We start from the raw sequence: 22,151 nt of genomic DNA, 5'->3' as shown, positions 1-22,151 counted from the left end.
AACAGGGCCGAGTTTACGGACGCGAAAAAATCTTTTGACCATACGCGAGACAAGTTTAATGCAGTACCCTTCTACGCGGTACTTGCATTCGTGATATTTTTCTCATAGCGTAAGCATTAACTCGAGTGCAGGTTCAAATCGTAGGTCATTATTTTTCTATATTTTTTCTTATACGTCTGTAATGTTTCCTCGAGATATCTACGTGCGTATATAATGGATATTTACTTTGGATATATCGTTTGTCTGCTCCCTTGCTTGATTTGGCCTTCGACAAAAGATTTTCAATAAAAAATTCTCACGTGAGTATAGTCGGAATGAAACTGCAAGTAGAAACATAAAGCCAGGAGGAACAAACAAAAGAGAGTTTATGGGGCCTTCGGCAAAGTGGATGGATAAATGACAACGATCGCCGGATAAGTTTCGCGTCGGAAGTACCGACTCTTTCTCTCTCTCTCTCGGTCCTTTAGAAATTTATCATTTAATCTTTTTGCAATGTACTCGTCATACTACGACCACGATATGAGAGAGACTACTTCTTTGAAAGGTGGGAGAGCCAACGTTAAGTAAATAGGATTTTCGAGTGGCCTAATGCTCGCCGGCGGTGACTCACATGCATCTCACTGACTCTTCCCCTGTATGCGCTCAGCAGCGATTCTGCCTATATGCGCGTATGCGTTGACGCACGCGAAGGACGAAACAGCACGGAAAGAGAGAGAGAGAGAGAGAGAGAGAGAGAGAGAGAGAGAGAGAGAGAGAGAGAGAGAGAGAGAGAGAGAGGAAGCGGACCCATTGCGTGCATTAATTTGCATATTAATTCTCCCTAGTAATCCGCTTTAATGACATCTGGATTAGAGAAAATGTCAACGCGGATATACCGTTGCGGTTTTCCCGAGCGGTTTGACTATATATCCGTATATATTTCTCTCTCTCTCTCTCTCTCTCTCTCTCTCTCTCTCTCTCGAGTCCTCCTCGCGCATAAATTGTAAATATCCGCCGTTCGTGACACGACGGAGCCAATGGCAGCCAACGGAGCGTCTCTTGCCACGACGAAATATGACTTGGAAGCAACGAAACGTACTTTGGTGCACAAGGGTAGCACGGAATTATTTTTCTCTCTCTTCATTTCTTTTTCTCTCTCTTCCTCTCACGGTCTCTCATCCGCAGATCCATCTCCATTATCGGTTCGCGTCTTCGGCAGGCCGCCCGTACCCGCTCGATATTCAACAAGACAGATTTTTCATTAAGATTTATGTACCGCTGAGTATATGGCCAAATCATTTTTCAGCTTTTCCTTATTTTTTCTCTACTCCCTCCCTTCCTCTTCCTCGCTTTTCCCTCCTGTTCGCTTCGCTTTGTATCTGCAAAGTACATCGGCGACAGACGCTGTTTGACACTCGACGCGTCACGAGTCGCTCGAGACGGAACTCGTCTTCGACGTTTAACGCGTCCAAGTAAAGTAGGTACTATAAAAAAAAAGAAAAAAAAAGAAAAAGAAGAAAAATGGAAACGTAGAAACGTAGGTTTTCTCATCTCGTAACAACGGCAAACGTCGTTTCGCGCGCAATCCGAAAAGGAAATTAATTATAAGAACGACAAAGAAAAAAAAAAAACGAAGCGTCGTCAGGTAGGTATACGATTTTTACGGTTCGTAAACTTTGCCCAACGTCCGTTCGACCTTTATATCTTATAGAAGGTGGCCATTTCCGCGTGTCGTCCGTACGTTGGAAACTCGCATAAATTTTTTCCGTACCGTTGGGACCAAGGAAAATAAAAAAGGGAAGATATCGAGATTGTCCGCTGAATTATTTCCATTGGTACGAGCAATTTTTATTAGAGAACGATTATTAGAGACGTTGATTTGAAAAAAAATTTCTTACATATTAGATGTATATATACGTATAACTTAATCGATATTTAAAAGAAAGTCATTCGAGAAAATCGAGCATAAAACGATTGAACTAGAGAAATCTAAGGAGTCCTTTTATTCGAATTTTACTGAAAATTTTCAACGAATCCGTCTTCTATCGGTGAGTACAACAATGCAAATATCATTGGATAGTGCGTTCCGCTCTCGAGACTCGATAGGATCGAAGAGAAAGGGCAATATCGTATTACCATCTCGGGTATTCAGACGAGGAAGGCTTTTCGCAGTGGATGATTCTGAAACGAGATCGGCTCCGAAAGCTTCAAGATTTATGCTACCCACGATCTCTCGTTATTTCTTTGGCCGAGCGTATTCTCTCTATTTCTCTTTTCTCTTTCTTTTTTCCTTTTTCTTTTCTCAACGATAATGAATATTCATAAAAGATACAAATAATTAACGAGACAATTCTAAAGAATTGACGAAAGATGGATTAGACGCGTCCCGGTAACGTATTAAATTTGATCAATTTCCGAGAACGGTGGATATTCTCTAACGAGAGATCCAAGGTTTCTCTAACGAATAAGACGAGCACGAGTCGACGTGCCTTTATTTCGTCGTAGTTCGAGAGGAGATCCAAAGCGTAATCTTTACGCTTTATATTCGGTCCACGTGCTTTCATCTTGTAGGCGGACTCGGGGAGATCTTCAAAACTAGAATGCCAAGTAGAAGTTTCAACATTTCGACGAGGCTTTGGAAGAATGTCTCCGTAGAACAGGGATTTCTCTTATCGAGTCCTATTCCTTTATTCCTCTTGGCATTAGCGGCCTTGCAATTTCATCACGTCATATCGATATAAAGTCGAACGGGATCGATTTTAGCGATAGGATTAAGAGAGAGAGAGAGAGAGAGAGAGAGAGCGCGTAAGACAATTTCGATGAAAAAACGTTTAAGTCACTGTTGTCCAAAAGTTATGTACCTTTTCCTTCTTAAAATTGCAGATTCAGGCAAGCGGCCAAATAAACGATTCTACGTAGGTACGTGGACAAAAATTTCGCACAACTTGTAATCTTTTTCAAACGCCGTTCGCATATAAATTGATGAATATCTTTTTTCTTATTCGTATAATGTACCGATTCAAGATTTTTCCTTTTTTCGCGAGAAAATGTGTAACAAATACCATGAGCACTTTACGAAAGAACAGAGGGAGCTCTCTCTCAAAGAAGCTCTCTCAGAAAAGCTCTCTCGGAGAACAGAGCGAATAACTTTAGGAAGACGGACGTGTGTGGGGTCGTTCTCAATGGATTACGAAAAAGCATTCCTTCCACTTTGCTACGTTTGCGTGCTTCGTCTTTCGCCCATGAAGGCTCCTCGTAAAAGGAACTATGTCCTCTGTCTTTTACCGTCTCCATTCCGATTAGTTACCTTTCGCTATTCTCCTACGTGTCTACATTTTCGCTTATACGTCTCCGTACAAATTTTTTATAATCTCTAAGCTCACTGAACTTTGCCGTTTCTCCGAGATCGACCAAGCCATTAGAATAATTATACTCTCCGAAGGATTTTCACTCTGAGAGTCGCTACTACTCTACTCGAGCAACCTCGAATCTTATCGAACTAGATTTTCACGAGTACGAATGTAGCGAGAAGATAGCGTCGGGAATTTAAAACTTTACGACTCGACGCGGTTCGCGAACTTGCCGAAGGTACTCCATTTGGTTTCCGATCGAAGAAAAAGAGAGATGGTGAGAGCTAGAAGAGGAAAAGGGTGCGAGACAAAGTTTAAACTATCGATCTAAGTCGTGCGATCTATTTCGTTGGCTCTCGAAGAGATTGCTACTGCGTTTGCATTACTTGGTTTCGCGTTATCAGGGTTAAAGGTCCGGAGAGAGAGAGAGAGAGAGAGAGAGGGGGGGGGAGAAGCATGCATCCTGGACGTTTGCTCCTCCAGTCGTTTTCCGTATTCCCTCGTTCACCATAGCTCTCTCTCTCTCTCTCACTTTCTAACTTACTCCATCTCGTCGATGTGTGTGGATGCGTGCTATGTGATTGTGGAGAGAAAGCGCATGTAGTGGTGAGAAAACCAGTGGGGTGTGTCTGCGGGTGCATTACGCTGATTGCTGGTCGTGGCCTCTCTAGAGAACGAAGAGGAACGAGTGAGCAAGCGAACAAGCGAGAGAGAGAGAGAGAGAGAGAGACAGAGAGAAATAGAGGAAGTCGAAGGAAGCAAGAGGATAGAGAAAACGGCACGAAAAGCGACGAGTACGAGTAAGAAAGAGAATAAGGGCCCTTCCTGTTAAGTAAGTGAACGATCGTACTTGCCCTTTCCTTCTTCCCTCCTTCCCTTCCTCTCCCTCTCTCTATTTCTCTCTTTATCTCTTGCTTCGTCTCACGTAAAAGCGTGCCCGGATTTTAATCCTTTAAATGAATGACTGTGACTTCCCTGCTCTCGACTTCCTCATCTACGTCGAGCTAGGCGAAAGAGAAAGAACGAGAGAGAGAAAGGGATGGTAACATTTGCGATGCACCGAGCGTACCTCTTATGGACGCTATACCGATTTCTCTATTGTCAACTCTCGGCGGAGCGTTGTACGCGTACGTATTACGCGAATTCTCTTACGGATTGATGATCGTCGTTCGAAACATTAGGATGAATTTGATGAAGGGGAAAAGCTACGCTTACGGTTTGCGCGAAGGAGTCAAACGAACACTCGAATAACTCGCGTTTCGTATTTTTGCTAGAGAGCTCGATGCACTTTGCTCTCGACGTCGATGATGCCGTATCGTACTCTTTTATATAGCAAGGATAAAAATGCTAATGTAAACATATATAACCTAGCAGGTAAGTGATCCCGTTCGAACCGTCGAGCATCTAGGGGAAAAGCAACTCATTATTCTCGTCCTGAGAGTGCCCCTTCTTCATCTGCGCGCAAATAATCATCGCGAGGATTTCCCATTGTATTATTGTGTCTGCAGACGAGTGATAAACCGTACGCTCCGTAGGGAACTCTACGTCGTCGTTGTCGTCATACCGACATGATGGAATCCGACAATAACCGAGCTTTTTACTCCAAACATTCTGCCAATCCTTTTCTCTTCGTTAAAAGTTACTCATACGACTAAATCTAGACAAAAATCATTATTATATCTCGGATAAATATTGCAGAGAGGAAAAAATATTGAGGCTTTAAAAATCTATAGAAATTTCCTGATTAAAGTTTCGTCCTTAAAACGATATATATATAATGTCTCTGATGGAGTTTCATCACGGAACGAACGTATTTTAAAGCCATCATCTCGATATCACTCGCTCATCGATCTCTCGCTCGTTCTTTACCCGCAAAAAGTTGTCGAATTTAGAAGGGTTCTATCCGACGTGACACGGTCACGACGAGAACGTAAACGCAAGCGGCTTATGTGTATATCCTCTCGATAACTCGTCGAGCATATAGCTAGAGAGGAAGCGACGAGTCCGATTATATGGGAACTCGGCAAAATTGATCCTTGAATTACGGCCACATTATGACTACGAAACTTGCTAAGGCCGCACTTTCCTACTTCGAAGCGAATTAATCTGCGAGAAAGAAGAGGGTTAGTGGAAGAGACGAGAGAGAGAGAGAGAGAGAGAGAGAGAGAGGTGAGGTAGAACCAATGATTCATTTTGAGGGAAATGCGTTGCTATCAACGGGACGAGAGAGAGAGAGAGAGAGTGTGTGTCCCAGAGAATTCTGGTTACGCTTAATGATCAACGAACGCTACTTCTCGTCGATTACAACGAAGATACTTCCCTTGTTAAATGCTGACGGCGCACCAGTTACCACTTCTCTCCGAAATATATTATTCCTGATAACGTAAACGTACGGTAATAACGCGACAATGTACGACGCGGTTTTCGTTCGACTTTACCAACGGCGTATAGTCTTTGGCGATGTTTTTTGTGCGGAAACCCACACGGATTTCCGAATGTAACTCTTTAGTAAAAGCTGAATTTATGAAGCGCTCTCCCCCCGCCCCCTATCTCTTTCATTTATTCCCTCGGTTATTCTTTTTTTTTCTACGTTACGTTGGTTCGATCGAAACATTGAAATTGATGGATCGTTGGCGAGAAAAAGCGATTGATGAGAGTTGTATTTACTCATCGTACTGGTATTGTTTGTCGAAAAAGAATATATTTCCAGATAAGATAAACAGGTATCTTGGGAAATGAAATGCTGACATTGATGAAAAAATCGATCCGTCGAGTGTCATAAGGATCGTAACGTTTTAAAGTTTTATACTCGTACGTGTTCCCAGCCAATTGGAATGCACCTGAAGAAGTACGAGTGGGTGGGTTCACCGGACATGGGAGATTGCTCGCTTTGGGTCAGGTCAGCCACCTTGGAATTCGACGACGGTTTGTGGCAATGCCAAGTCACTGCCAGTGATTTCACGACGCAAGACGCTTTAGCATCGGATCAAGCTAGGCTGGTCGTCAGGGGTAAGTTTCCCTTTAGAGAATAATACGAAAATAAAGTTCGAAGGAAAGAAAAGGCATGATCGATTTTAACCGAGAAACGATCAACTAAGTGCACGCACTTCCTAGGGTCATAAATCAGAGTCCGATGCAGCTCGATCGAGGACGGATTTAGATGAGTTTTTTAATCCCAGCTAAATAATGCCCGAGGAAATTTCAAATGCGCTGCCCCTTGATCTAAACTAACGTTTGCGAAATAAATGAAACGCTGAAAATTTTCATTTAATTGCCAAAGTACTGATTAAATCCGTGCTAATTTTTATGTCGTTCGGAAAAACAAATCGTTATAAGTATGTAAACTTTCATTGATTGCTTTTATCGACGATATTATTTCTCTCCGAAAAATAACAATCCATTTTATAACGTGCATGGTGAAACAATAACTCGTTACGTCCGGTCGGTCGACGTTGATTGGAATTAACGATTTAACAAACGTAATTATAAGCTCGCAAATAATTCCGTTGATGTTTTTTTATTCTTACGAAACAATTTTCCAACGTAGCTGTCTGAGAAAATCATATTCTGAATATGATATTCTCAATAAAAATGTATCCAAAACAACATCGTACTTGAAACGAACGTTCGCATTCTCTCTCTCTCTCTCTCTCTCTAACGCGAGAACGATCAAGAGCAAAGTGGATAAACATAACGTAATAATAACAAGGCAACGTACAATATCCGTGCCACGTGAACGAGCAGTAGGTACGAGTGAGATAAATAGATAGATAGATAGATAGAGAGAGAGAGAGAGAGAGAGAGAGAGAGAGAGAGAGAGAGAGAGAGAGAAGAGAGATTGAGAGCGATAGGCGAACGGATATTCTGCATGCTGCGCAGAGAACAGATATGGTGCATTCGCATGCACGTACGCACGCACGCACGCACTCACTCACGTACGCATATAACTATCCACAGGAATCCAGCCACGTACGGCGAATTAATCCGCGCTAATTTTCTCGTTCCAGTCAGCCCTCGGCGACCGCAGATAGAGTACGACAACCATCCTATTTTACCTGGCAGCAACGTGACAGCCCGAGCAGGTGAGATCGCTACGCTCACTTGCAGAGCGCGGTATGGGAATCCTCCGCCTCTAATTAAATGGTTCGTAATTGTTGCACGTAGATTTCATACTACTTAATTCGTTACAATCGATCTCTCGGTCTTCCCTTCCTCGCCCCCTTTTTCTCTCTCTCTAACTGTTATTCTTTATCAGTTTCTCTTCCCTTGGTTTCTTCTGTCTCATTAAACATCATCTTTAATTTCACTCGCATGTACTTATATCGTTTTTAATTATCGTTGACGCCGATATGCTTTTTTCATTTTTCTCAGCCCCGTTAAATTATCTCCGATTACAATAACGGCGTACAGAAATAATATTTTTTTTTTTTTTAAAGAAATCCGATTAAACCGTTGCCATCAATTCTTTTTCTCTCTCTCTCTCTCTCTCTCTTTCTCTACTCGCTTGGAGCTGTCAATTTTCCCTTCGAGAAAATTCTGCGACGTAATGCATCGAGAATCTCGTCGATGCCAGTGCACGCTTTTCATGAATAATCATGATCCATTCTGCATCGTATCTGGCCGAAGTTAAGGAGCTCGAAGGTGCATCCACTCTTTGTACATATTCTCCCTTCCTCTCTCTCTCTCTCTCTATAGGGGAAAAGGCTTACATCTACATCTGTGTGAACAAAGATATTTATTCGTTCGTTGCTTCAGAACGATCGCAAATGGTCTATCAAAAATTTGCTCGATTTTAGAGCAATATATTTCATCGAATAAAAGATAAAAAAGGAAGAAAAAAGACGGTGTACAATCGTGATATATATATTTTTTTTTTTTTTTTTTATATATAGATAAATAACATTTCTCTAGATAAGCCAAACGTATTTGATTAAATCGAGGATCGTCGATTCCTGTTACAAATTCAATACCAGATTCCTAGACGAGATAGCTGTCTTGCCAGCTCCTCTCACTCTGGGAATTAGCTTAATTGACACGGCTGCATACGTGCAATGTCCAGGATGTGTGTATGCGTTAATATAATTAACACGAAGAGAGAGAGAGAGAGAGAGAGGGAGAGAGAGAGAGAGAGAATTGAAATTCAATTTAAATTTTGACGCACATTAAAAGATTAAAAAGCTAGCTTAGAATAACGTACATATATAACCGTATCGAAAGTTTTTTCTCTCTTCCTTGTGGCTGTGTTACCGTTCGAGACACTTTGGATCTCGAGAGAGCTTTCCAAGAAGGGATAAACGTAGAGAGGTTATTCGTAGCCGACATACCGAGATACTGAGAAAAAAAAGAAGCGAGAGTAATGACACGCCTATAAAGCGTGAGAGTGAGAAAGAAAAGAGAGAGAGAGAGAGAGAGAGAGAGGGAGCGTGGGATCGTACCCTCGCGCAGTGTTGTTACAGAGCGTCATTGGAAATGCAAATTTTCGGGGAAAATGCGCGTAGGTACGTCGGCGAGACGGAGATCAGGACGCTGAGGCCTCAGGTAAACTCGACGGAACTAGATAATCCCCGTACTTGGGAGACCTACAGTGTTTGCGAGATTTTGGCGGAGCGGTCACGTTACGGAGCGCCGATCCGATGCGTCGCCATTCATCCTGCTTACGCCAATCCCACCATGTCCTCCAGCACCGAAGTGAGATTCGACGTTAAATGTGAGTATACCTTATTTCTCTAGAATCCATGCCGTAGGTAGGATATCTATCCTCTTCGTAGATTAATCTAAAATAAACCTCTCAAGATCGTTGCCTTTATTCTTGTTTGCACACCCGAATTGGTAGCATTGCCCCCCACCCCAGCAATTCTCTTCGCATTAACGTTGATCTACGTGTAACCTTCGAAATAGCCCCAAATGCGTTAACGTCAGCCAGGGTGGAAAGCAGTCAGATTTCGGAATCACTCGAGCGTAAAACGTTCCCCTGTTGCGCTTTACGTCTCCGTGGAATGAATGTAAATTTTAGCATAATCGTAAATCACGTTAACAGGGTGTGCCGTGGAAGAACGAATATGGGGACAATGCCGTCGTTCGTTGGTAAATGGATAAAGCGAAAAGGGGGTTAATCTTGTTAAACGAAAGAAAACGAAAGATCGGTAGGATTAAACTCGTCGTTCTTTCCTTTCTCTAGGATTTTCTTCGATTTCTTTTTCAAATATTACGTATAATCTTTAGATACGTTGAATAATATACGCGTATTTCAAGTCAATGCAAATATAGTCAGGATCGAATTTAGGTCGATACCGATCGTAACTCGATAATATTTGCCCATTTATTTTTTTTCTTTATCGCACTCTCCGATCGGGCTCATAAAATGACAATTAGGTATCGATGGAAGGACAAAATATTTTCGCATCCTTTTACGAAAATTATTAGGAATGAATATAAGGTAGGAACGAACAAAATAGGATTTCTTCGAAACATGCGATTCTCAGGGACGTACTTCAATTAATTCGTTTATAGAACGAAATCGGACTAGCCCAAAGGGAATATGCATTTTTCGTATAGATTTCGTAATCCGTACGCGCTTGGCCGCGTTTATTTTAAATGCGATGAAGTCTTAGAAATAATGTGCACCGTGGTCAGCGGCGCGAGATTAAGCTCGGGATTTTTTATCCTTCTCTCTCTCTATCTCTCTGTCTCCCTTTTCAATTTTTCCTCCTTTTCTATACGACCACGGCAGCCATAGAGAATGCATAATGAAGGAAAAAGAGGAAAGAAGGAGGAAGTACGTGACGTATGCAGTAGCTTCGTTCTCATCGTCAGCACGACACGCGCGTCATGCTTTCTTGGCCTTTGGTATTATAATACATATGTATAATGGAGCTCGAAATGCTGCCACGCGCAACGAGAAAAATCTTCTCTCTTTTTCCTCCCCATCGAAGCGCGCGCGCGCGAATTTTAGCCGCGTCATCGAAATCGTTGTTCTCTTTCTTTCGCGACTAAATCGGCAGGAATCGATTCCAATGCGAAGTCGAACAATCGAGCCGCTATTAATTCGTTTTAGATGACCTCCGTTCCAAATTCTCCGCGATTCAAAGCGAATCGACATTTTCTTCTTTAAAAAGAACTAAGCGATCTCTAATTACTTCGCAAGGGACGTAAAAAAAGATTAAGCCGGACGATTCGTTTAGGCCGATCTCTCGCAATTTCTCGATCGCAATCCATTCCGCTGTTTGAAATTCTTCCATGTGACGACCATAGATATAAAAAAAAAAAAATCCTCAACGTTTTGACAACGGAATAACAGAAAATTCGACTTAACTCGGCATAACTCGAGCTATAGTATAAGTATATCTATATGTACGCGAGAAGGAAGGCTACGTACGCTTATATTGATTACGAGCATTAGCCGAGCGGGACTTTTTAGAGCAAATTGAAAAGTTTGCCTCAAAGCACAGATATATTCCGTGCCGATGGTACTTCGATCGAGAATTCAACGAGTATAGGTATTTGTATGCACGGGCGCGGCCACGGCCGCCTCCTATATGTGTCGCGCGTCTCTCGTCACCCACAGCGTCATTTCAGGTGCTCACCGAGCGAGTGTCAGAGTTAGAGGGAGATGGAGAAAGGGAGAAAAAGTGTAAAAACGCGAGAGAGAAGGAAGGGAAAGGATGCAGCTGATTCGAATGGGTCAGCGGGTGTTCATTCGCGCGTATTTCTGGCTAGTCGTTCTTTGTCGATGCTTCAAACGACTTTACACCGCTATACTATACGTAGTGAACTTACGATACATATATGGGCGAAACGAAGAACCGTGAAAATGGACGGTTTTCTATCGAGGAAAAGCAATAATACCGTAAGCTACGATTAGTTCGTGCAAAACGAATCTTCGCTCTGCCGATCAAAATCATTGCTACCAAGAGAAAAAGCGATATGATGTATCTCGATTAAGTCCTCTTTTATTATTTTACTTTTCTCATTTAATTTTATGCTTTTCCTTTGACATTTACATCATGCATAGGATATAATAGAATATATTATAAACTCTGCTTGTCTTAATAAAATATCTTTCGAATCTTTTGATTAATCGATGAAATCTAAGTGATGAAATTCAACATGAGACAGTATCGCGGTGAATTTTATTCCGTTTTCCGTCGTAGTTAAAGAAAACGAATCGATTATTCATGTATTCCTTTCATTTCAATAACGTCTTCGATTCCGACGTATCGAAAATTTATTCGATGGATTTTCTTATGCAAGAAATTGTGTATCGCTTCGAAAAACAACGCGGGACCCGTTCCAATGGATTTCAGCTAAGAATTTACCCGTTCGATTAAGAAAGATATTAAGTTATAATTGTCTAGCGGGGAGTCTTTGACATTCGGAAATCGCTTATACTTCCGGTGCTGGTCAGCACACTAGAACCTCTCGATGTGCATGCCGTGGGTGCAGTTTTCGAGATCGCATCTGGGCCGAAAAACTTCAGCAAGCTTTCACTCGCCCATATTTCGTAGTCGTTCTTGAGTAAACTTTGAATCGGTCGGGTATGGTAATAACGTTTTAGTTTCCGAGATTTTTCACGGTAGCTACGATTGAATAAAAGATTTTTCGATCGATCGATACTTCGTTACCGAAACAACGTTGTGAAACAACGCAACGCGTTTAAATAAATTTCCCTACTAACCTTTACGGCGGAAATAACGAAATCAATTCTGATTATTTTACCTTCACCTTTTCATATTTTCCTAATGCACATTTCTACGATTTCTCTCTCTCTCTCTCTCTCTCTCTCTTGAATTTGTTAAAAATCAAATATCGATATATTATAATTAAAAAGTAATGAAAAATAATTATATCGTATTGAAAATCGCAAGAGAAAACTTTTTTATCTTATGAATCATAATTATTCTGTCGCGAATGCGACAAGCGCGCATATACGTATTCGAACAAACGCACGAGAGTCAATGTACGAGAATACGTTTATGGACCATGGCTATAGTAAAAGAGGAAGGAGGTTAATAGAGAGAGAGAGAGAGAGAGAGAGAGAGAAGCGGAGAGAGAACGCAGCAGAAATTGTGAATGGGTCAGCGGGTGTCCATTCGCGCGTATTTCGAAATCATTGTTACGTGAAATGAACAGCTGCGTGGTAGGTATGCGCATCCAAATGAAAATCGTGATTCGATTTTTATATCTCTTATTTTTTATCTTTTCCTCGATCTCTCTTTGAAAATTTCTGCAAACTTTTAAAGAAACAATTAATAATAGTTGTATCCCTCTCGACGACGTAGATACCTACCCTAGTAAGTACCCGGATGTACACCTATATAAGGATCCTTAGACGAAGCAAGGAACGGACATCTTTCATTTCCGGTTTGACCGAGACTCTCGCAAACCCGTCAGAGTGTATATCTGGGACGATGACGTTTCCCAGAAGTCGGTCACAAGTTTCATTAACGCGTTTGCCTGACCGATCGGAAATTGTAATCGTCGCTGCGAATAATGGAGCGATTGGGAACGCGATGCTTTGTATCTCTATTAAAATACCAGACTTCACTAAAACGGGAACGAAAGAAGCTCACTCATCTATCGATTAATGTCACATTATAGCGTTAAAAGGAGATGATATCATTGATACATCTTGTTTCATCAAACAATTATCTTGTCATCAATTTGATCGTTAAGAATATTCTTCCCCTCTTAAATTTGTGTTCCTTATATAAAAACAGTTGGACTAATGAAACTTGTTGTTTACTTAGACGCACCGGAAACACGATTGGTGGGCGTGCCAAACGGTCAGTTGGAAGAAGGACGAGATAAATTAGAAATAAGGTGTTTGGCCGATGCGAATCCACCGGCTTCGATAATTTGGAGGCGTACGAAGAGTCTTAGCGTCACCGATATCGCCAGCATCGGGGAGACCCTTTTGTTCTCGCCAGTTTATAGAAACCATGCGGCCGAGTACATCTGCGAAGCAACCAACACCGAGGGTGAAAGTAGCCCTGTCAGGGTACAAGTGTCCGTAAATTGTGAGCACGTTTTCTCGTTATTCTTTTCTTCTTTTCCTTCTTTTTCTACAAAAATAGCTGGATAAATAAAAGTAGAAAGAAAAATGACTAACTACTAGGCATCGATCGTTCTTACTCGGGACGTTATTAATGGCGAAACTTAATCAACCGCACTCGTACCGTCGCTTACGTTCGTTTCCTTTACGATAACGCGGCAGCGGCAGCGGCGGCGGCATCTTCCACGAGGAAGCTCTTGAGTGGTTCGCGCTATAACCTTCGAAAGTAAATAATGTTCGCCATTTTGGTACATAAAGGAGAGAGCTTATTGTGCTTTATAAATGAGAAGGAGCTCCACTGAATTACGCTACCATCTTTTTACTTCGTATCTCTTTCGCGATTACCTTACAATTTTTATTTTTCGCGTATTTATATACCACGCCTTAATAGTCCTTTCTTTATCTAATGTTTAAACGAAACTACTAATGGAGTCCGTTGGATTCGGGGAGATGTTTTAAAAGCACGATTCGTGGTCTCTCAAACGCAAACGGCGTAGACCGTTTGCCGTGGCAACGAGCATCGTACGCTCGAGAGAACGGCGCTTGTTTTGTCACTCATGAATAAGATATCAAAGGATCGATCGCTTTCGACGCAGATCCACCGACTATCAGCTCGGTTGGCCCGGAATGGTTGACTACGGCACTGCTTTATTCCGGTGCATCGTTCGAGTGTCACGCCGACGCGATGCCACCGGCTGAATACAGGTGAGATTACGTATGATTTATGTTAATTAGTTCTCTCTCTCTCTCTCTCCTCTCTCTCTCTCTCCTCTCTCTCTCTCTCCTCTCTCTCTCTCTCTCTCTCTCTCTAATCGCTCCTTTCGCTTACTATGTTCGCCTGCTTTTCTTTTTTTGTTTTTGATCGAATAAGACGATTCTAGATCGATGATAGATTTAAATCGATGACACATACATTTTTTGAATTTAGATGGGCCCAAATCTTCCCCGACAATCGAATGCCAATGGAATGCGGAACCGGTCAAAGATTGATCCTCACGAACGTGACTTACGAGCAACAAGGCCAGTACATATGTCTAGCCTCGAACAAGATCAATGGACACGTCAGAGAGGTTAAAAGCGACCCGGTGTCTTTGCAAGTGGTTGGTGCACCCAGGGTAAGATATATACGCACGCAGCAGAAGTACACGTTGATGTTGCTCCGTTGCACCGAAGGGACTATCAATTCTAATTTCACCGAAGCGTATACCCTCAAGGTCTGGTAGAAAATGACTGTATCGTGTGACGTACCGATCCTACGTGACATGCATCGAAGCAAAAGGTTTCGCATAAAATATGTCCGACAGTTTTCTTTTTCCCAATTAACTTTTAAAATACCTTATTAATACCCCGAGACTCGAACGACAGATTAAAGGAGAAAAGAAAACTGACTAGTTAGATTATACTTTCTATTGCTAAATTCATCGGACATTCGTATGCAGTCAACTTTATACGGATCGCTGCCTAGGCAAAGCTTCGATTTCCGCTTCATTTAATATTCAATCGATGCGTTGCAACGCTAAAATTCAACAGGGCCAGTCATACATATAAACCTATATTTCATTCAAACCAATTCCGCTCGTTTTTCTTTCTTTTTTTCTTCTCTCTCTCTCTCTCTCTCTCTCTCTCTTCATTTTTACGTTTCCCTGTTCTTTTCTTCCATTTTTCGAGTTGCCTCTCTGAATACCAATGTGAAAGTAAATAAGACAACGATATTACGTACGTGCGTAGGCAGTAGCGGCGATCGTACTAATTACGGTAGGAAAAATAACTAGAGTCGACGCAAGAGTAAATTTTCTTTGGGGAAATTTAGAAACGCCAAGGAATGCCGTTTATACGGCATATATCTATCTATACGTTTAACGAGCGATTCGGTCGAAGCTAGTCGAGGAACGCACCTCGTTCTCCTTCCGCCTGGTTTGCTATCTCGACATTCGAATATCGGAAATTTGAAAAGCACTTTACGTTCAATCGTCTCGTAGGTGGTGAAGCCAGGGATCACGGAGAAGTTCGTCGTAGCAGCGACGGAAGGCAGCCCGGCGAGATTAGAGATCAGACTCTGTTCCAATCCAAAGCCTCGTCTCGTTGCATGGGAATGGGGCGACATCAGACTCTACGCCGGTTAGACAGCATTTTACTTCGATCTACCCTCTTTTCAATTATTCCAATTTTTCGTTTGCCTAATTTCTTTTTTTACGTAATGTACCGTATATCAGGTATTATCTATTTCTTCTCGTTTCAGTCTTCGTTTATCATTCAACTTTCTAAAGAATCGTCTTTTCTTGATAATATTTACTTTAATCGTTTCTTGCGTTTAAAGTTTGACGCTTATTATTTCGGTTATAAATCGGTTCGTATCAAAAATATTCTACCAAATAGCCAGAGCTGGGTAAAATTTTCAACGCACAATCGTACGTACATTATTTTAGCCAGAATTGGTCGGTAAACTTTGTTTCTAAGATTTATCTTCTCAAACATTTGATTTCCCATTGATGCGCGCGATACGTTTTATCCACAGGCGAGATTTTAGAATCTCGTTATCGTGCTCTGGATTTAGAGCCACTGACGTCCGAAGACTGTTACGTAGCAATTTTGGAACTTACCAGTACGGTTAAGGAGGATCAAAGACTATATCATGTTATCGTAGAGAATGATCGTGGAAGCGACCGCAGAGCTTTAATGTTAAGGGTCGACGAACCAGGCCAGGTAATTATTATTCACGGTACGTTGTTAATCCTCGAATACGTGACACATATTAATTCAGGCTTTTGCCGAGGCAAAAGTCATTTATTACGTACGATTAATTGTCATTAAATCGCGAACCATCGAAGAACAAAGACGTTCCTCGATCGTTCGTCGAACGAAAGAAAGTCATCGCTTTAACGTATTTTCAATCCTTCCTTTGCGATTAATGCAACTATCCTTTCAATACTTTTTCGTAAAGGTAAAAAAGAAAAGAACGTGGTTGCGAACGTAGACAACGCTTTGCACCTTGAACATTTCCTATGATTCAGATTCCACTCGTTATCGGAGCCGTCGCGGGTTTCACCGTGCTCTCGGTACTGATAATGGGATTCGTTTGTTTCCTACGATCCGATAGATGTTGCACAGCCAGAAATACAGCTCCGGCGTTGCAGCAAGTACATTGGTAAGCACGTTACATTTCCTTGCGTTGTACGCAAACGTATGCGGAAACGTACGAGCGAGAAATTTTAATGAAAATTGTATCGAATGGCAAAGATATACATGCGTCTCTACGCGCGATATATTCTATTCCAAGTTGCATATCTCATTCATGAATGTACGTTTTCGATCACGTGAAATATATAACTACGATTAAGTTTACTCGTTTTAACGTATTTTAATATATTAAATGAAATATCGTGTATCAATTAGAAATTGAAGGAGACAAAACTAAAGGTATTATAAGGTTACCATTAAGGTTACTATAACTCGTTCCGCATTGTAGATATTCGAAGGTAAAATTTATGTAACGTTAGTTATTTCTTAGATCTTTTATTAAAATATCTATATGTTATGTATCGTTTAACCGATCGAGTTTTCTCCAACTTTTAGTACCAAAGCTTCCAACACCCTAATAGAGGATCCGCGTTTGACCGTCGATACGATGGAACGCACGGGTCAGCAATTTGTTCCCGAGAAACGAGCCAATCACGTTCTGAAGCCCGTCCCGTCGCAGCAATATCCGCAAGAGTGCTACCAGCACGATCCGCAACATCCTCAACAACATTATGAGAGGCATCGCCATCACATGCAACCACATGGACCACAATACTTACAGGTCAGAGCGAATTGCACGAATATAAGACATAATAAAATTAATTATAGTACGATCGGTAGCAGAGCAACTGCTTAGTCGTTGTCGACGGAACACCAAAGCTTACCATTCAAAATGACGTTTTGCATCTATTCGACGGCAAATTCTCGTTACAAGAGAGATTTTAAGTGTACGAACAACGATCGAGAAATACAAATGTCTATGAAAGTTATTACTTCCGTGCGTCTGCTTTAGAAATGCGTGCGGAATATCTTGAAAATCCTGTTGGAAACTGACGAGAGCTAATTCCCGTCGAACGAACAAATAGAAAAAATGCATTTATATGTTATTACAAAATAGTTTTTTTATCTTTGTTCGTACAAAATGACGTAACTATTCCCTGTGTTATGCTTTCTCTCCCCCCTCCCTCTCTCTCTCTCTCTCTCTCTCTCGGCTTTAGCGTATTAAAACGCTTTTTTAGAAGAAAAATACAATTCATTTCTCAGGATGGTCTGAAAGTTTCGCATAAAATAACGGCAAAAAGACGAAACAAAGTCTCGTATTTGAACTACGAAACGTGTTAGAGTAGACGATATACTTTAGAGTTCGATATACTTTATAGTTATTTAAATAAAATACAGAGCGAATCACGCAACTAGGTCAAACCGTAATCGTTAGATTATTCGAGATAGGGAAAAATATTTATGAGAATAGGGTATACAAGTCGAAACGTATCACCGATTCTCCTGTATCGTGTTATTTCTATTTGTTACGATACATGAAAATAAATATCAACCTATGGCGTGATTCGTTTGGTATACGAACAACGTGCTAAAGTTTCTCTAGTATTGCTTTCTCTAGCATAGCTTTTTCTTTAAATCGATGTTGAATGTCTATATAAAAACATAGTTTGAGACAAAGACCTCATTATTTCCACTCTTGTTAATGGAAAAAAAAAAGAATCTATGCTGGTTCGAGCTACGAAAGAATTCATTGTTTCGATCAAAAGAAAATGAAATGGAGTAAATTAGATGCTGAACAAGAAAGAGCACTTTTCTGCTCGATTTTTACGAGAGGTTCGATGTCTCAAAGGATCTCTGCAATATTGTCTGACATCTTTACGCGACTGGCCAAGTGCATTTTTATCTCTTTTCTCTCTCTCTCTTTCTCTCCCTCTCTCTTTTTTCTCGCGATTCATAATCTATGACGGTTTTATACAATTGGTAAAATTCATCAGACGCATGCTTTTAATAGAAACTAGTTGGCCTATACTCCTTTCTGATCAATGCCACATGATATATTGTACTTTATGTGTTTAGCACGCTTAAATGTTTACCTCCGCATTAACGATGTTATTATAGAAGCTGTTTTCGTTCAACTAATTTATATTCCATTGCTTCTTTCTTTCCTCGCCCATCCAGAAAGTACCGTTTTCGTTTGCAGCCACGAGTCTTGCGGGATTCAAGAACGAAAGACTGACTTGGCTGAATTTAAATTAGGTGGATCAAAGTATTAAAAGGAAATAAAATGATAACAATAAAGAAAAAACGAAAACGTAATAAAAACCAACTAGTTGATATACGGTTGTGAGAATATATGTGATGATTATAAAAAAAAAATTTATATATATATACATATATATACACACATATATGAATATTAAAGTTGTTTCAAGCTCGTTATCATCAAAATGGCTAATTCGACGTTTGTGTCATCGATCAACGAACACTCGCAGAAATTTCATTACGTCTGCGATTTGTCGAGTACTCCAATATTTATTAAACTTTTTATCTCGCTCGTTAACAAGCATGACGTTTCAAAAAATCTGAAGAATTTTGATCCTAACTTAATAATTGTACGTGAGTCCAATTTTTTAAGAGCGCGAGAGATACTTGTTTATTACTTAAACGCGGGTTTATTATTTAAATGCGTGTTGAGCGATAATTTGATCGTTGCTCGAAATATTGTAAATATTATAACGTCCGATATAAATGAAAGTCTGAATATAGATATAGATACAGTTTGTTTTGAATAATTCATATGTAATATCGTTCCTACTTGGATTTATTTGACGGCATTATTAATCTACGCTTTTTCACGAATCCGTGCATTTAGAATAATATAGACAATTATTTGATGAAAGAAAAGAAAACAAAGGAAAAAAAAAAAAAAGAAAAAAAAAAAGAAAGAAAGAAACTCAAACAGTCGAAATAACACGTACCATACATACGTATATCTATATATTTATTGATCAACGCGCATGTCCTTGGAAACTTGCACTTTGTATATTCTAATCCTACGAAATGTATGTACAGAGAATCTTCGATAATACGACGCACTTTTTCCATCCACTTCACCCAACCCCGAACCTTGAGTATGACGCACCAGCAAGCGTAGTCCATCAGCATTGTTACCATGATTCTTAATAAGCAAATGAAAATAATAGTTTATATCATAGAGGATCGATCGTTGGTATCATCGTCTGTTAGCTAATCAAAATAGTAGCGGTGAGGAATTCGCAGAGCGTTCTCATCGAGTGCATCGTATGAATATTATAAAGTAGCATCGTGTAATGCGTACGAGGCAGCATTAAGAAAGCTTTAATCTCGTGTAAGTGCGTATATCTGTGTGTGTGTGTGTGTGTGTGTGTGTGTGTGTGCGTGTGGTCTTGAAAGTTTATCATGAAAAAATATCTTCGATAGAGGCATAATCGCAACCACACACGCGTGTACGCGCACGTATCACGCAAGTGCTTCTTGTGCATCAGCATTTTTCATCGAAGAAAAATTCTTTATATCATATCCGATACGATATCATCGATCCTATCCGACACATTCGTACGTAGAAAGCAAGAAACGAAAGATAACGTTGAATCGGTAGCGATCTTACGTACACAAACTTACATATATACCTACATATGTATAATATATAAATGCTTGACACGAAATTCGCGCGAGCGAATCGTTGGCTCGTTTTTAGTCACCGAAAAAACCGAGCTTAACGAACCGTAGAAAAGTATTTCTCCTGCCTGTGTACATACATAAATATATGCACACGCACACGCAAACAGACATATACAAATGCTGCACTATGCGTCCTTAACTAAGTTGCATCGTTTCCACACCTATCTCTTTCCACACTTCTCTCTGAGATAAACATTGTGCAGGGGGAGCAGCTGTTTCTCAAACCAGATCGCTTAGCGACGTTGAAGCATCCTAGCAAGATCGAGAAGCCGCCGCAGTATACCACGTTCAAGCCGGGTAACTGAAGATATCTTAATGCGTGCGTCTCTCTCTCTTTTTTTTATTTATAAACGCGTGAAGAAAGCGCTCACGTAGCAAAGAAGAAAGAACGAGAGACGAAGGAAGTGGGAGAGAGAGAGAGAGAGAGAGAAATATCAAATTACTATTTATATTGTTGCTGTTATTACTATTATTATTATTATTATTATTATTATTATTATTATATTTGTATATGTAAGCATATATCACGTCTTTCAAAGTGCGAAATGCTTTCTCACGTACCTCCAATGAAATCAAATTTAATTGTAAGTTCGTACAAACATTTAAAAAAATTTAACGGATAGAGAAAATCAAAGAATATTGATCAAAATTCGCTCATATATTTTATTCGAGGAAAAATCAAAACGAGGAAAGTTTGATTATCGTGTGCTCGATAACGAAGCTCGGAGGAAAGTTGTACGAGTGACAAGGTAGGTTACAATTATTTTCCCTTTATCTCATATTTATCGAAAAATTGTTTGAGTTATCGACTGCCTCTCCGATATCGTCGTAGTCACTTACTTATTCGAGTACGTAATTAAAAGCTGCATTTCGTTACACTGGCAGAACTTTTCATTTAGATTGAAAAGTTTGCGTGTTCCGTTGGAAAAAGGGGAATCTATTGTGTAATATTAAAACGAATTTACCTCTCTCTCTCTCTCTCTCTCTCTCTCTCTCTCTCTCTCTCTCGCGTAGACTTGGGTATTCAATTGATCGTCATCATAGTAAAACGAAATATTCGAAAGCAAATTACTGACATTGCGGAATGTTTTGTTGAATCATTTATCGAATATTTAATTGTTGCATAAGACGCCATAGAAAAATTCGAATGCTCGTCTACGAAAGTTCATAGTTAATCTGTCGCTAATTAATCTGTCGGAAACATCTCGCTGCCGGGTATATACTAATATTATATAACGAAATGACTGAGTTTTGGAGCGAACCAAGTGGAAAAAAAAAGATACGAGGAATGTTGTTTCGGAATGGTCGAATCTAACTCACGAAAGTAATTGAGTTTATGACGTAGTCGGGAGTGAGAAGGGAGAAAGTCGGTAAAGTTCTAAAACGAACTGGTTGATTCAATCCGATTTCTTCGAACGAACAGAGTATAGAAATGTTTCTTGTAAACGCTTACGACGTATTGTTAATAAAACAATGATTTTTTTTTATCGGTTACTATTTTTATCGATATATTGTATCAGTAGAAAGGAAGATCGTGTTTTTAGTATCGATCGTATAACGAGAGTATGCGTTAACGTGGGTGTTCGTGTGTGTGTGTGTGTGTGTGTGTGTGTGTGGTGTGCGCGCGCGCGCGCGCTCGTCCGAACGTGTGTATGTGTGCGCGCGTGTGTATCTGTACGTACGAGAATGCAAGTGAGCGAGAACGATGAACAATGTGTTTCGTACTATATAATAAACATAATGTACAGACCGTTGTCCATATCACAAAGTCTGCGCTTATTAACGCAAAAGAAATACTTGCATTTAATTTCGACCGCTGGCGATGTCACGGCAGGTATACGAACTTAAGGAACCGATTTCCCAACTTGACAGAAATAAATCAAACTATTAACACCCATAGCTCGTTGAAAACTTTCATTTTATTCGTTCCCAAACGTATCCTAAAATTTATGGCGTAACTTTACGACACATCAAATGAAACGATATATGACAACAAGTCCTTACTCATAAAGAAAAAGCAAGAAACGGAAAAT

General features: G+C 40.4%; 1 protein-coding gene across 4 annotated transcripts in view; it reads left to right on the top strand.

Moving 5' to 3' along the window:
* LOC124431910 (hemicentin-2) overlaps window positions 1–22,017 on the top strand; it is an 85,227-nt gene extending 63,210 nt beyond the window's left edge. For 3 of the 4 annotated variants that reach the window (XM_046980324.1, XM_046980326.1, XM_046980327.1), the window contains 11 exons: window positions 6,155–6,338; window positions 7,337–7,472; window positions 8,828–9,036; window positions 13,076–13,345; window positions 13,977–14,085; window positions 14,309–14,495; window positions 15,360–15,498; window positions 15,896–16,083; window positions 16,392–16,525; window positions 16,954–17,179; window positions 20,322–22,017. In XM_046980324.1, the coding sequence (XP_046836280.1) occupies window positions 6,155–6,338; window positions 7,337–7,472; window positions 8,828–9,036; window positions 13,076–13,345; window positions 13,977–14,085; window positions 14,309–14,495; window positions 15,360–15,498; window positions 15,896–16,083; window positions 16,392–16,525; window positions 16,954–17,179; window positions 20,322–20,423 (1,884 nt within the window). In that variant the 3' untranslated portion in view covers window positions 20,424–22,017. Of the gene's footprint in view, window positions 1–6,154; window positions 6,339–7,336; window positions 7,473–8,827; window positions 9,037–13,075; window positions 13,346–13,976; window positions 14,086–14,308; window positions 14,496–15,359; window positions 15,499–15,895; window positions 16,084–16,391; window positions 16,526–16,953; window positions 17,180–18,598 lie in introns of all 4 variants that reach the window. The other variant, XM_046980325.1, reaches the window with a different exon arrangement.
* Window positions 22,018–22,151: the final 134 nt, after the last annotated feature.

The sequence above is a fragment of the Vespa crabro genome, chromosome 22 (genome assembly GCF_910589235.1).
Source record: "Vespa crabro chromosome 22, iyVesCrab1.2, whole genome shotgun sequence".
Classification (NCBI taxonomy): domain Eukaryota; kingdom Metazoa; phylum Arthropoda; class Insecta; order Hymenoptera; family Vespidae; genus Vespa; species Vespa crabro.
Note: the sequence above shows the minus strand (reverse complement) of the source record. Positions and strands in the feature narration are given on the sequence as shown.